This window comes from Schistocerca gregaria, chromosome 9, assembly GCF_023897955.1.
Source record: "Schistocerca gregaria isolate iqSchGreg1 chromosome 9, iqSchGreg1.2, whole genome shotgun sequence".
Classification (NCBI taxonomy): Eukaryota; Metazoa; Arthropoda; class Insecta; order Orthoptera; family Acrididae; genus Schistocerca; species Schistocerca gregaria.
The window spans coordinates 81612661-81626118 of NC_064928.1; the positions used below are offsets into that span (position 1 = coordinate 81612661).

General features: G+C 39.8%; 1 protein-coding gene across 1 annotated transcript in view; it reads right to left on the minus strand.

Moving 5' to 3' along the window:
* The window catches only part of LOC126291440 (uncharacterized), a 137550-nt gene that overhangs the window by 21766 nt on the left and 102326 nt on the right, over positions 1 to 13458 (minus strand). The window contains exon 12 of the mRNA XM_049984954.1: positions 11988 to 12317. Within this exon, the coding sequence (XP_049840911.1) occupies positions 11988 to 12317 (330 nt within the window). The remainder of the gene's footprint in view (positions 1 to 11987; positions 12318 to 13458) is intronic.

The following is a 13458-nucleotide window of genomic DNA, read 5'->3' on the forward strand; positions in this document are numbered from 1 at the left end:
GCCCTGCATATGAATAGGGAAAACTTTGTAAGAACACACTTAAGTGTGGTAATTATTTTGAATAAGAACCAACATTTTCAGTATAGGAAGAAAATTTATGCTCTACCAGGAGTGTGAATTTCTCTGATCCCTTTGCAGACAACAGTTTGGACTTCAACACAGTTCTCATCTACAAAAGTCTTGCGGTGTCTTGTGTGGAAGTGATTTTCAACTCTGAACTGGAAACATTACAAACACAGAAGTTTTTTATCCATAAGGTATTCTGAAACTAGTGTCATACTATTGGTCGGTTGGTTGATTTGGGGGGAGAGAACCAAACAGCGATGTCATCGGACCCATCGGATTTGGGAAGGAAATTGGCCGTGCCCTTTCAATCGAACCATCCTGGCATTTGCCTGAAATGAATAGGGCAATCACAGAAAACCTTATCAGGGTAGCCAGTCGCAGGTTTGAACTGTTGTCCTTCTGAACGGAACTCCAGTGTGCTAACCACTGCGTCAACTCGCTCGGTGTGTCGTGCTATCATGTGAAATTGACAAAACATGGATGTTATGAGATTAAGAGGTACGCAACAAGCCTTGTACAAATTAATACAAAGTTCCAGTAAACATACACACACACACACACACACACACACACACACACACACACACACACACACACACACAGAAACAGCGTGAAACAAAATTCGTGCACTCAGGCTTTGCAACGCAACTCCTCACATGCCAGCGATAAAAAAATGTCTCTCATTAAATTTCGTCTGGCGAGTACATCTGGCAGAAAAAGGGTGTTAAAGAATGACAGTCTGGCAACACTGTACCCACATATATGGTAATTACCTCTGTCAGCATGTATTAGTCATACTATACAGTTGGTGCAGTGGATAGAGTTTTGGGTTAGCATGCAGGAGGTTGATGGTTCAATCCTGGCTTCAGGGACAAGGTTTTTATTTGGTAAGTGTAGTCCAGGTGGTACGGTATTTTGAAAGAAGCCCTTGCCATGTCATGGACATGAATTTATTCGTACCACTTCATCTACTAGATGCAAAGCCTGTTTTCTTTGTACCCTCCTCCAATGGTCCCATAGATTAGTACAATAGATTTTTCTTGCCTCATTTATGTCCATTACATTTCGTTAGGGCCTTATGTTACCAATGGTCCCATAGATTACTACCATCTATTTTTCTTGCCTCATTCAGGTCCATTACATTTCATTAGGGCCTTACATTACCAGTAGGACTAGCAACATGCTTTGCGAATAATGTCCAGACCTGGTTACTATTTGTATGCGTTATCACCATGGTTCCACTAATTATGCCTTTCAACACTAAGTCTGTTTTAACCACATGCTGTTTAGTATGTATCTCAATGCATTATTATTATTATTATTATTATTATTATTATTATTATTATTATTATTATTCTATCGATGGGACTAGGGAAACATCACACCTATTACTGTTAGGGAAACAGTGTAATTCGAAACTGAACATTTCACAATTAGTGGTTTCAGAATGAATATTTGTCAGACGGATAATACGCGTTATGTGGACGATGTGATTGTACTGTGTGCGCTGTCCACTAGACAGGAACTAGTTGCGAGTGAAATAACATGCCTGTGACAGACTGCAATGTACATGGATACACATATCGAATTTTCTCAGGATATGCTTCTGGTCTTTGGTGCATCTGATAACCGGGCTGGTGTTGCTGCTCATGAATATGCTGCCAGATATCCCCGTCAATGCCATCCAGATAATAATGTGTTTCGTCATCTGGAGCTGTGCGATTGGGAGTCAGGTTCTCTCATTCCTACAACATGTGATGGGTGTCGTCCATTGACTTGCCATACTCCAGCTACTGAGGAAGCTATTCTGGAGGCAGCAATTCTGGAGGTCATACACCAAGAACCTCAGCAAAGTACACATAGCGTACAAGGCAGCTGTGTGTCTCACAATGCACGAGCTTGAGCTTTCATGTAACACCTGCATCCTACAGATTGCAATTCTGTGAATGGTTTCAACAACAACAGGAAACCAATGATGACTTTGTGAAGACTGTAATAGGGTCGGATAAAGCAGTATTCACTCGTGAGGGTGTCTTCAATTTGCACAATGCCCACCATTCGTGTGAGGTTACCCTGCATGTTACCTGCAACCGTGGATATCAAGTTCACTTTGGTATCAACGTGTGCGCCAGAATATTTGGCAGCAGGTGCTTTTTCCCCTACATGTTGCCTGACCGGTTGACTGCATCAAGATATCATGCATTCCTCTCAAAATCTGTCTGATGCGCTGGAAGATGTTCCACTACATGTCTGGCAGAGGATATGGTTCCAACATGATGATGCACCTCCACACTCTGGAATTAATGTGCAAGAGTATTTGGACAGAACATTTCCAGGGAAACGGCTTGGACATGGAAATCCTTGACCTAAATCCCCGGGATTTCTTCCTGTGGGGACACCTGGAGGAGCACCAACGAATGTGGAAGAATTGCTAGCGCGTGTTCATGCTGCTCTTGTTACTGTGGATGCAGGTTTGCTGCGAAGGGTCCAGATCTGTACGATCCGGCAGGATGCGCAACGTTTGGATGTGCAGGGAGGTCACTTAGAGCTCATCTGTTGTTCTGAGGACAAGATATTCTGTTATGAAGATCATGCAGTCATTAATATGGACATTATTATTGTTACTGGTTGCTAATTTGTGACATCTGAGCACTCAAATTACACGTGGTATAAATGGCAAGTAGATGTTGTGTTATTGTTCTGTGTTGCCACCTTTAGCATCTATTCTTATTTGTCTATTTCTTATTTGTCTAGTAACGTATCTGTTATGTTCAGTGTTACAAAATGTTGTAAATTTAGTACATGTGCGATCTAAGAAAAGGTGTATATTACAGTGTGGAATGTCAGAATGAAATTAGCAAATTTAAAAAAATGTGCCTCAAACCCTCTACCTCCGGCATGATAACGCAAAATTCTATCCACTGTACCAACTGTACAACACAACTAGTATGTGTTGATAGAGGTAGTTAACATACATGTAGTTACAGTGTTGCCAGATTGCTACTCTTTAACACCCTTTCTCTGCTGGGTGTACTCACCGGATGAAATTTTATGAGATTTTTGTTTTATCGCTAGTATGTGAGGATCCACACTGTAAAGCCCGAGTGTGCAAATTTCGCTTTACCTTATATCATTTGAGACCAAGTAGCCACCTCCTGATACACACAATTACACGTGCTGGCTGGTTGAAGGGGAGAGGTGAGAAAAGTTTTTTAACATATTTGGTTCTGTGGTTTGTTAGATGTTGTTTTAGAGCTCCCTCGGCACCTAACTTCAAAACAGGCCCATTTTTTCTGAAAAAGCATGACCTAGGTTAAGCTACTTTTATGAATATATCTCATACTAGAAGTCTATTGCTCAAATGATAGAGACATGTTGATATAATACGGATAAAAAAAATAGTAGCTGATCTAAAAAAATGAATAATCATTGCTATATTGATCACTGAATTCCACTAGCACTTTAAATATGTAGAATCTAGAATACCAAAACAAAACTAAATTATACACTATTGGCAATTAAAATTGCTACACCAAGAAGAAATGCAAATGATAAACGGGTATTTATTTGACTAATATATTACACTAGAACTGACATGTGATTACATTTTCATGCAAGTTGGGTGCATAGATCCTGAGAAATCAGTACCCAGAACAGTCATCTCTGGCCATAATAACGGCCTTGATACACCTGGGCATTGAGTCAAACAGAGCTTGTATGGCGTGTACAGGTACAGCTGCCCATGCACCTTCAACACGATACCACAGTTCATCAAGAGTAGTGACTGGCATATTATGAAGATCCAGTTGCTCAGCCACCATTGACCAGACATTTTCAATCGGTGAGAGATCTGGAGAATGTGCTGGCCAGGGCAGCAGTCGAATATTTTGTGTATCCAGAAAGGCCCGTACAGGACCTGCAACACGCGGTCGTGCCTTATCCTGCTGAAGTGTAGGGTTTTGCAGGGATCAAATGAAGGGTAGAGCCACAGGTCGTAACACATCTTAAATGTAACATGCACAGTTCAAAGTGTCATCAATGCGAACAAGAGGTGACCGAGATGCGTAACCAATGGCACCCACTACCATCACGCCGGGTGATATGCCAGTATGGTGATGATGAATACACGCTTCCAATGTGTGTTCACCACGATGTCGCCAAACACGGATGCGACCATCATGATGCTGTAAACAGAACCTGAATTCATCTGGAAAAATGACATTTTGCCATTCGTGCACACAGGTTCGTTGCTGGGTGCACCATTGCATGTGCATTTCTCTGAAATAATTTCATTCTATGAAAGTTAGTTAACCTACAAACGTCACTCTACAATGACCTAGGTTCAAAATAAGAGTCCACATTGATGCAAAACATAATCTGGTTTTTATTTTTTCTCGACACCATTTATAACAAATGCCACTTGGATTCGATGAATTTCCAAATTTAACTTATGTAATATGTCATGTAAATATATTGTTCAGCAACTGGAAAACTGTCATAATGTTCTCAAAACATATAATGTTACTTAAAAACCGTCTTGATTGCAAATATTTTTATTCATATGACCGGTTTCGGTTCATTCAGAACCATCTTCAGATCTGATATTTCAGTTACAGGAGTAACCCGTCCAAATCCCACAGTTTTCACATGTGACGTAGCATGTGAAAACTGCGGGATTTGGACGTGTTACTCCGGTAACTAAATATCAGATCTGAAGATGGTTCTGAATGAACCGAAACCGGTCATATGAATAAAAATATTTGCAATCAAGACGGTTTTTAAGTAACATTATAATTTCACTGATTGCTGTTGTCCCATAAGACATTATGTCTGTTTTTGCAAAGTTCTCAAAACACATGGAATGTTTTCATAAATAATTCTATATTTTGTAAAAGCTATACCTACTCTGTCATCTGCACATTGTAAATTTTAAAATTATTGACTATAGCTTTGTAACTAAATAAATACCTTTATTCATATCATATATCTGAGAATTCTGCAGTCACAAAAAACATAATTAAATTTAAATTTGTCTCTATTCTTGAAAGCTGAAACTGTACCATTTACCAGTTTCACTAATAGAAGCTTCTAGGTGCTTTGGAAGCAACAATGTTTCATACATCTTTGTACTTGAGCTTTGCACCAAAGCACATTCTCTAGGTGCTCACTTCAGTGCAGACACTTCTTGTGAGCTCCTTAGTCTGACAGGATAAATACTGAGCACATAGTCTTTGAGAAATGAGAAATTTGACATGTAAATAAAGTTTTCTCTTTTCTATAAAAATTGTCATGTTGTGATGTGATATACAATGTTTGTGAACAAGTGTGCAATGAATGAACTTAATAATAAAAAATGTCAAATTAAAAGTCAGTACTGTGCTTCAGACTTAATCAATTAAATAACTCACATGATATACAAAAACAAAGATTCCGAGACTTACCAAGCGGAAAAGCGCAGGTAGACAGGCACAATAAAATAACACACAAACACACACACACAAAATTTCGAGCTTTCGCAACCGGTGGCTGCTTTGTCAGGAAAGAGGGAAGGAAAAGGAAAGATGAAAGGATGTGGGTTTTAAGGGAGAGGGTAAGGACTCATTCCAATCCTGGGAGCGGAAAGACTTACCTTAGGGGGGGAAAGGGATAGGTATATAGTCGCGCACACACACACACACACACACACACACACACACATATCCATCCATACATACACAGACTATGGATGCTTCTCAGTATGGACTTGGAGCTGTTCTCGGACATCAATATGAGGATGATTCCAAATATCCAACATTGTACATGTCAAAAATAGTTAAACTCAGCTCAGCAGTGCGCTTCCAATTTGAAAAGGACCACTTGCTTGCTGTCATCTATGCCAGCGCCCACATGTCTCATGTGGCCCTAATTTAGTGTTTCCATGGCCCGTGGTTCTGTTTTTTTAATAATACACATCTAGCAACTATCAGCTGAATCCAAAAACATCAACTAATGTTTAGGGTTTCTGAAGGGTGTACTTTCCCTGCCCAGTAACATATAAAATGATTACAGAGATGGTAATATTTTATGAAATGTTTAATACAAATTGGCGTTGGTGAATACCACTAATTACCTCAGGAGCAGAAAGATAAGTAGAGCAACTACTGTGGGGTTAGAGGAGGTAAGAGGTGGAATGTTTTCTCATTTGTCTTCAGTGCTGACAACTCACTTGTGCATATGGCTCATACCAATCAGTTGTTACAGTAGAAATTTAAAATGGAAAAACATGGGATTCAAGAATGTACAGTATAGAGACAGTCAAATATGACACATATTCGTTGCAAAGAATATAAAATTAAATTGTTGCTGTTGTAATACAATATGCTGATTAAAAGGGAAATGACATTCAAAACATTTAGTTAACATCTGTGATACTGTCTCATACTGCATAGTGCATTTAAATAAAAGTACAAAAAATTGTTATTAACATGTCTATTGACAGGACGCAAAAGTCTTGGTAGACTACAAAACCCGGTATGTAATGGGCTACCACTCTTCTCACTTTTAAATACAATATTACATATGCTGGTGAGTTCGATCAGGCTTATTAAGTTGCATGGGATGTGCAAGTTCTAAAAATGTCATTCTTTTTCTATGAAATCTAGCTGCTGGAGAGTGGCAGCTATTGATTCAGTGTGTAAAGAAATGAAATAATAGGGGTGTTGAATAAGTAATGCAACTAATTTTTTTCTGAAAGCATGTTGGTTTTATTCAGGATTCCAATATACCACACTATTCTCCACTATTTTGCTACAAAACCCTAGTTTACAACATAAAACTCTGATCAATGCAATTGCTACATGCCACCATCATGGGAAGGCCTGAACGCCCAAATGAGACCACTCTATTGGTCAGAGAGGGAGTCAACGTCTTGCTGCATCAATAACCTCCCCATCATCTATATATTGCTTCCTGAGGAGTATATATTTCATTGGGCCACAGTCCAATGAAGCCTGTCAGCTCCTCTCAGGGCATACATACTTGTGAGAGGCCTGAAGTTGTCACGGAGAAGGAGAAGTTCATTTGTATTTATGTGGCGACGAAGACATTACGGTCATTTATTCAGTTGCCTAAATTGTTGCAGCGTGAGGGAAGATATCAAACAGAACAACCCTTTCAGAATCCCAAAAGACCACTGTCATTACTTTACCAGCTGAGACGACATTACGTGGCACCACTCTGTTGTTGTTGTTGTTGTTGTGATCTTCAGTCCTGAGACTGTTTTGATGCAGCTCTCCATGCTACTCTATCCTGTGCAAGCTTCTTCATCTCCCGGTACCTACTGCAACCTACATCCTTCTGAATCTGCTTAGTGTATTCATGTCCTGATCTCCCTCTATGATTTTTACCCTCCACACTGCCCTCCAATACTAAATTGGTGATCCCTTGATGCCTCAGAACATGTCCTACCAACTGATCCCTTCTTCTAGTCAGCCGTCCGTGGTGGTCTAGCGGTTCTAGGCGCTCAGTTCAGAACCGCACGACTGCTGCGGTCGCAGGTTCGAATCCTGCTTCGGGCATGGATGTGTGTGATGTCCTTAGGTTAGGTAGGTTTAAGTAGTTCTAAGTTCTAGGGGACTTATGACCTTAGAAGTTGAGTCCCATAGTGCTCAGAGCCATTTGAACCATTTTTTCTTCTAGTCAAGTTGTGCCACAAACTCCTCCCCAATTCTATTCAGTACTTCCTCATTAGTTATGTGATCTACCCATCTAATCTTCAGCATTCTTCAGTAGCACCACATTTCAAAAGCTTCTATTCTCTTCTTGTCCAAACTATTTATCATCCATGTTTCACTTCTATACATGGCTACACTCCATACAAATATTTTCAGAAACAACTTCCTGAGACTTAAATCTATGTGAACTTTATGCTGTTTCGGATCACGCCCCTCTGCGAATTGCGGATGTTAGGCGTGTGAATATCAATTTGGATTCTGTAGAAATGTTGTAAGACGTGAGACAATACTGACCCTACGACTTATCTTAGAAAATAGATTAAGAAAAGGCAAACCTACATTTCTAGCATTTGTAGACTTAGAGAAAGCTTTTGACAATGTTGCCTGGAATACTCTCTTTCCAACTCTGAAGGTGGAAGGGGTATAATACAGGGAGTGAAAGGATATTTACAATTTGTACAGAAACCAGATGGTAGTTACAAGAGCAATGGTTGGGAAGGGAGTGAGACAGGGTTGTAGCCTATCCCCAATGTTATTCAGTCTGTATAATGAGCAAGCAGTAAAGGAAACAAGAGAAAAAGTCAGAGTAGGAATTAAAATCCATGGAGAAGAAATATAAACTTTGAGGTTCGCCAATGACATTGTGATTCAGAGACAGCAAAGGACTTTGAAGAGCAGTTGAATGGAATGGACAGTGTCTTAAAAGGGAGGATATAAGATGAACATCAACAAAAGCACAATGAGGATAATGGAATGTAGTTGAATTAAGTCGGGTGATGCTGAGGGAATTAGATTAGGAAATGAGACGCTTAAAGTAGTAAATGAGTTTTGCTATTTGGGGAGCATAATAAGTGATGATGGTCGAAGTAGAGAGGATGTAAAATGTAGACTGGCAATGGCAAGGAAAGCATTTCTGAAAAAGAGAAATTTGTGAACATATAGTACAGATATAAGTATCAGGAAGTCACTTCTGAAAGTGTTTGTATGATGTGTAGCCATGTATATGGAAGTGAAACATGGACGATAAATAGTTTAGACAAGAAAAGAAGAGAAGCTTTCGAAATGTGGTGCTACTGAAGCATGCTACAGATTAGATGGGTAGATCACATAAGTAATGAGGAGGTATTTAATAGAATTGGGGAGAAGAGAAATTTGTGGCACAACTTGACCAGAAGAAGGGATCGCATGGTAAGACATATTCTGAGGCATCAAGAGATCACCAATTTAGTATTGGAGGGCAGCATGGAGGGTAAAAATCGTAGAGGGGAGACCAAAAGATTAATACGCTAAACAGATTCAGAAGAATGTAGGGTGCAGTAGGTACTGGGAGATGAAGAAGCTTGCACAGTATAGAGTAGCATGGAGAGCTGCATCAAACCAGTCTCAGGACTGAAGACCACAACTACTACACAACTAATTAATAATACGATCAGTGCATATGTGGCCCAAAGTGGCACTTTATGATGTCAGTCAGTATTGGCTCTTGAGCAAAAAAGTTTGACGATCACTGGTCTGCCTCAGAAAGTTTCATGTATTCATTTACGGGTCCAAGTTCAACCTCTTTACTGATCACAAGCCCTTGGTTTTGTCATTTAATTTTTTGTTTTGTAGCCTGACTAACCAGGACTTCGCCTCCAGTACTGGGTCTCGTTTCTGTCTTGCTCCAACTATGAAATACATTTTTGGCCTATTGCATGACATGCCAATGCTGATGTGTTGCCCCAGCTTCCATTGGGGCCAGATCCTACTTTCGATAAGGATTAACTCCTTTGCTTTCACTTATATGTTGAGGCAAAACATATGGTGGATAGGTTTCCTTTTATGTGCCCCCAGATGCAAGCACTGATTTGGTATTGCATCACGGTCTTCACCTTCTTCAGCATAGTTGGCTGACAGGTCTCTGAACAGGGCTTCTAATCCTTAACATAACTATTTTGCTCTCTGTCACTGCCTTTTGGTACCTGATGGTGCTCTTCTCTTGGCTACAGACAGGCTGTCACTTAAGGTTGTGACTGTGGCAGCCCTATGGCAAAATGTGTTCCAGCTCATACGTATGGGACACTGGGGGATTTCGTGTACCATTTTGGCCCTGTATTGACAGTGATATTGTACATCTTGTCACGGTCTGGTCTCAATGTGCTACCCCTAAGGCAGTGCAGCAGGTGATGTTCTGTCTGTGGCAGGACCCTTTCTAAATTCTTTGTGGTTATTGCTTGTCAATGCTTTCTCTAAATTTGCTATCTTTCACATCAGCTGTGGTTATAATTCAGACTATCTTCAATATCTTTTCTATTGAAGAATTGCCTTGTACTCTTGTAACGCATAACAGTCCACATTTGTGTCTCACACATTTCACTATTTTTGCATCTGTCACACCAGTCATCACGTTTCTCCCCATCACCCACAATCTAACGGTGAGGCAGAATGTGCCATATGCACATTCGAGGTCAAATGACAAAGTATGTCACGGTCTCCCCAATGGATGATGCCTCAACATGCTTCTTCAGTTACTGAAGGTCTGTGCCAGTGGGGGATTTGAGTCTGGCTGGTAAGCTCCACAGTTGCCAGCCACGCACCTGCCTGTATCTCTTCATTCCACCCCACTGACACTCGTCGGCAAGACCAGCATTGTGGTTCACGGAAATCCGAGTTTGAGTCCCTGTCTGGCACAAATTTTCATACATCACTATTGGTTAGAAGGTCTATACGTAATAGAGTTAACGTCAAGGACCTACTGCAGCTAATGTCGAGGATTTAGCAGTCAGCAAATATATTTTTAAATGATTTAACTTCATTATGCTAAGACACTGTGTGTTTCGTCTCCACCTAATCCCTTCACTTATAGAGCAGACTTCTCCAGTCAGCCTTATCAAAATACAGTAAGATAGGATACCCCCGCCAGAAGGAAAGTGTTGCATCTGTTGTCAAACTGGCTTGGCTTGTTCTGTTCATCTGCAGTTACTGTTTTCACTACAGCTGTTTTGCTCTTGTTTCGTTTTTTTTTTTTATTGTGGCAAGTTTAAGTGAACAATGTGCAGTTGTGAAATATTGCTTTCTACTTGGTAAAATGCTGCTAAAACTGTTTTAATGTTAAAAACAGCTTACCAACATGACACTATGAAAAAAACTCAAGTGTACGAGTGGTTTGCTCGAATGAAAAATGGCAACATGTTGATTGATGACAAACCTCTTCTGAACGTCTATCAACTGCCCAAATTGACAAAAATATTCAAAAAATTCGAAAGCTTCTGCTCCAGACAGTAGACAGACAACTGATCAACAGCCAGAGATTAGTGGGTTATCTTGGAGCTTGGTTCAGTTAATTTTAATGGAAGGTTTGGGAATGAAAAGTGTTGCTGCCGAGTTTGTTCCTCAGGTTCCAACTGACAATCAAAGGGAACGTGAAGTTGAAACATGCCGTGTTTTGAAACAACAGCTTGAAACTGATCCAGATCTTCTGTGAAAGGTCATAACTGGTGATGAGTCATACTGCTATGGTTACGACCCAGAAACAAAGCTACAGTCAAGCCAATTGAATATGTCATCATCACCCCACCCAAAAAAAGGTCGTCAAGGCAAATCAAACATCAAAACAACACTGATTTGCTTCTTGATGCCAAGGGTGTAGTTCATTCAAAGTTTGTTCCCCCATGTCAGACCATTAATCAAACCTTTTTTTCACAAGTTTTAAGAAGATTGCACAACAGTGCTCATCAAAAAAGATCTGATTTGTGGCAGACAGGAGACTGGTTCTTCCACCATGACAACGCACCTGCACACCTAGCCACCTCTGTTAGACAGTTTTTGGCCAAAAATGGCACGGTTCCACTGCCCCACACACCTTACTCACCTGTGGCTCTGTGCAACTTCTTATTTTCATGCATGAAAAGGGGCATCAGAGGAAACCAATTTGACAAGACTGAAGTAGTCAAGATAAAAATGAGGGGGAGCTGTCAGTCATTTCTAAAGATGACCACAAAAAATGTTTTGAACAGTGTGCAAGCACTAGTAGGGCAAATGTATTAATTTTAAAAGTTTTTAACAAGTAATTACAGTTCTTTTGGATACCCCTTCATATTTTTAAAGCTGGCCACACTTAATTACCATGCCCATCTTCATTACACTAACAGTAACTTCATTTCATTACATATTCTCCACACAATCTCTATGGGTAAGCTTCAAGATTTGTACACATATAATCATACTTACCCTTCTCCTTTTCTGATGATGATGTAAAGGCCCATTTATTTTCTACAACAGGTTCCTCAATACCCAAGCTCTCAGGAGATGATACTGGTGAATCATAAAGGATGGGCTCTGCCAAATCACGGATAGATGCCCTTGCTCGCACAGCAGCTACTCGCTTAGGTCCTGAGCCCTTAGGAGACGATACTGGAGAATCAGAAGGACTGGGCTCTGCCAAATCATGAATAGATGCCCTTGCCCGCACAGCAGCTTCTCGCTTCACCGGCTGAGATGTAGAAGCAGAAGCAGCATCCTGTACCTCCTTTCTACTTTTACATGGGCTGACAACTGCACCTGCAATGTTTAAATATGATTGTATTTTTCAAATAGCTCTTATGCCACTTTTGGAAAAGTCCCAATTTCCAAGGTGTTGGTTAGACTGGGATCAGACAATACATTTCCAAATTAACTGATTTTTTTTTTGTTATGTGTCATGTCCTACAAAACGCTATTTCATTACACCCCAGTAAATAATGTAAAAATGACGTTTATAAAATACAGTTCTCTCATTAAGTCTAACACCTCATGTAATCAATCACCACCACCTGTCGGAAACTGTTATCCTGTATATTGCATATTTTCTTTCAAATTGTTTTCTGTGAACAGTGTAATAAGTTTCAAGATTTCAAGTTAGATGCACATCTTGTCTACAGTTTGGGGTCATATACATGTACATAACATATATTTGGGTCTTGAAATCACTTTTGGACTTTTGCTAAATTTTTGATGTAGACATCAAAACATCCAAATATATTCCTGAATTACAATACCATAAATAAAGTTCTGAAAATTTTGCTAAAACAGTATGAATTACCAATGTGCTCATGAAATGTAAGACTTTCATAAGAACAAAGGTTTCAACTTAATGTCAGTACACTAAATGAAATTGTTTATTGATATTTTATACTGTATGTGTTTAAAACGTAATTTCTCACATTTTACACTTCCCTGAAATTTGCATATTTTAAATTGCATTAAATGTGTAAATGAGTGGTTTCACTGTAGCACCAAACACAAGCTCCGTATGTAAAAGCCTTTTCGTTATGCTCACCTGCTGCTCAACATGTCATCTCTATGGTGAGTAGCAATCTATTCTTCTCATACCAGTTGATATTTCTGAAGTATCTGTGCTATCAGAATAGAAAATCAAAAAACAAGTCCAAAAACAATTTATAGGACTCACCAAAATGAAAGAATAATACACTCTCTAAAAGAACAACAGACTCTATCCCAACTGCAGATCGTCACAAACATAAAATAACAAATAATAGTGGAAAAGACCTGCCTCTTCATGATGAGAGATTACAGCAAAACAATTCTACAATGGCAAGAGGTTTGTCGAATATACCAAGTCCATCTACATTTACATCCATACTCTGCAAGCCACCCGACGGTGTGTGGTGGAGGATACCCTGAGTACCTCTGTCGGTTCTCC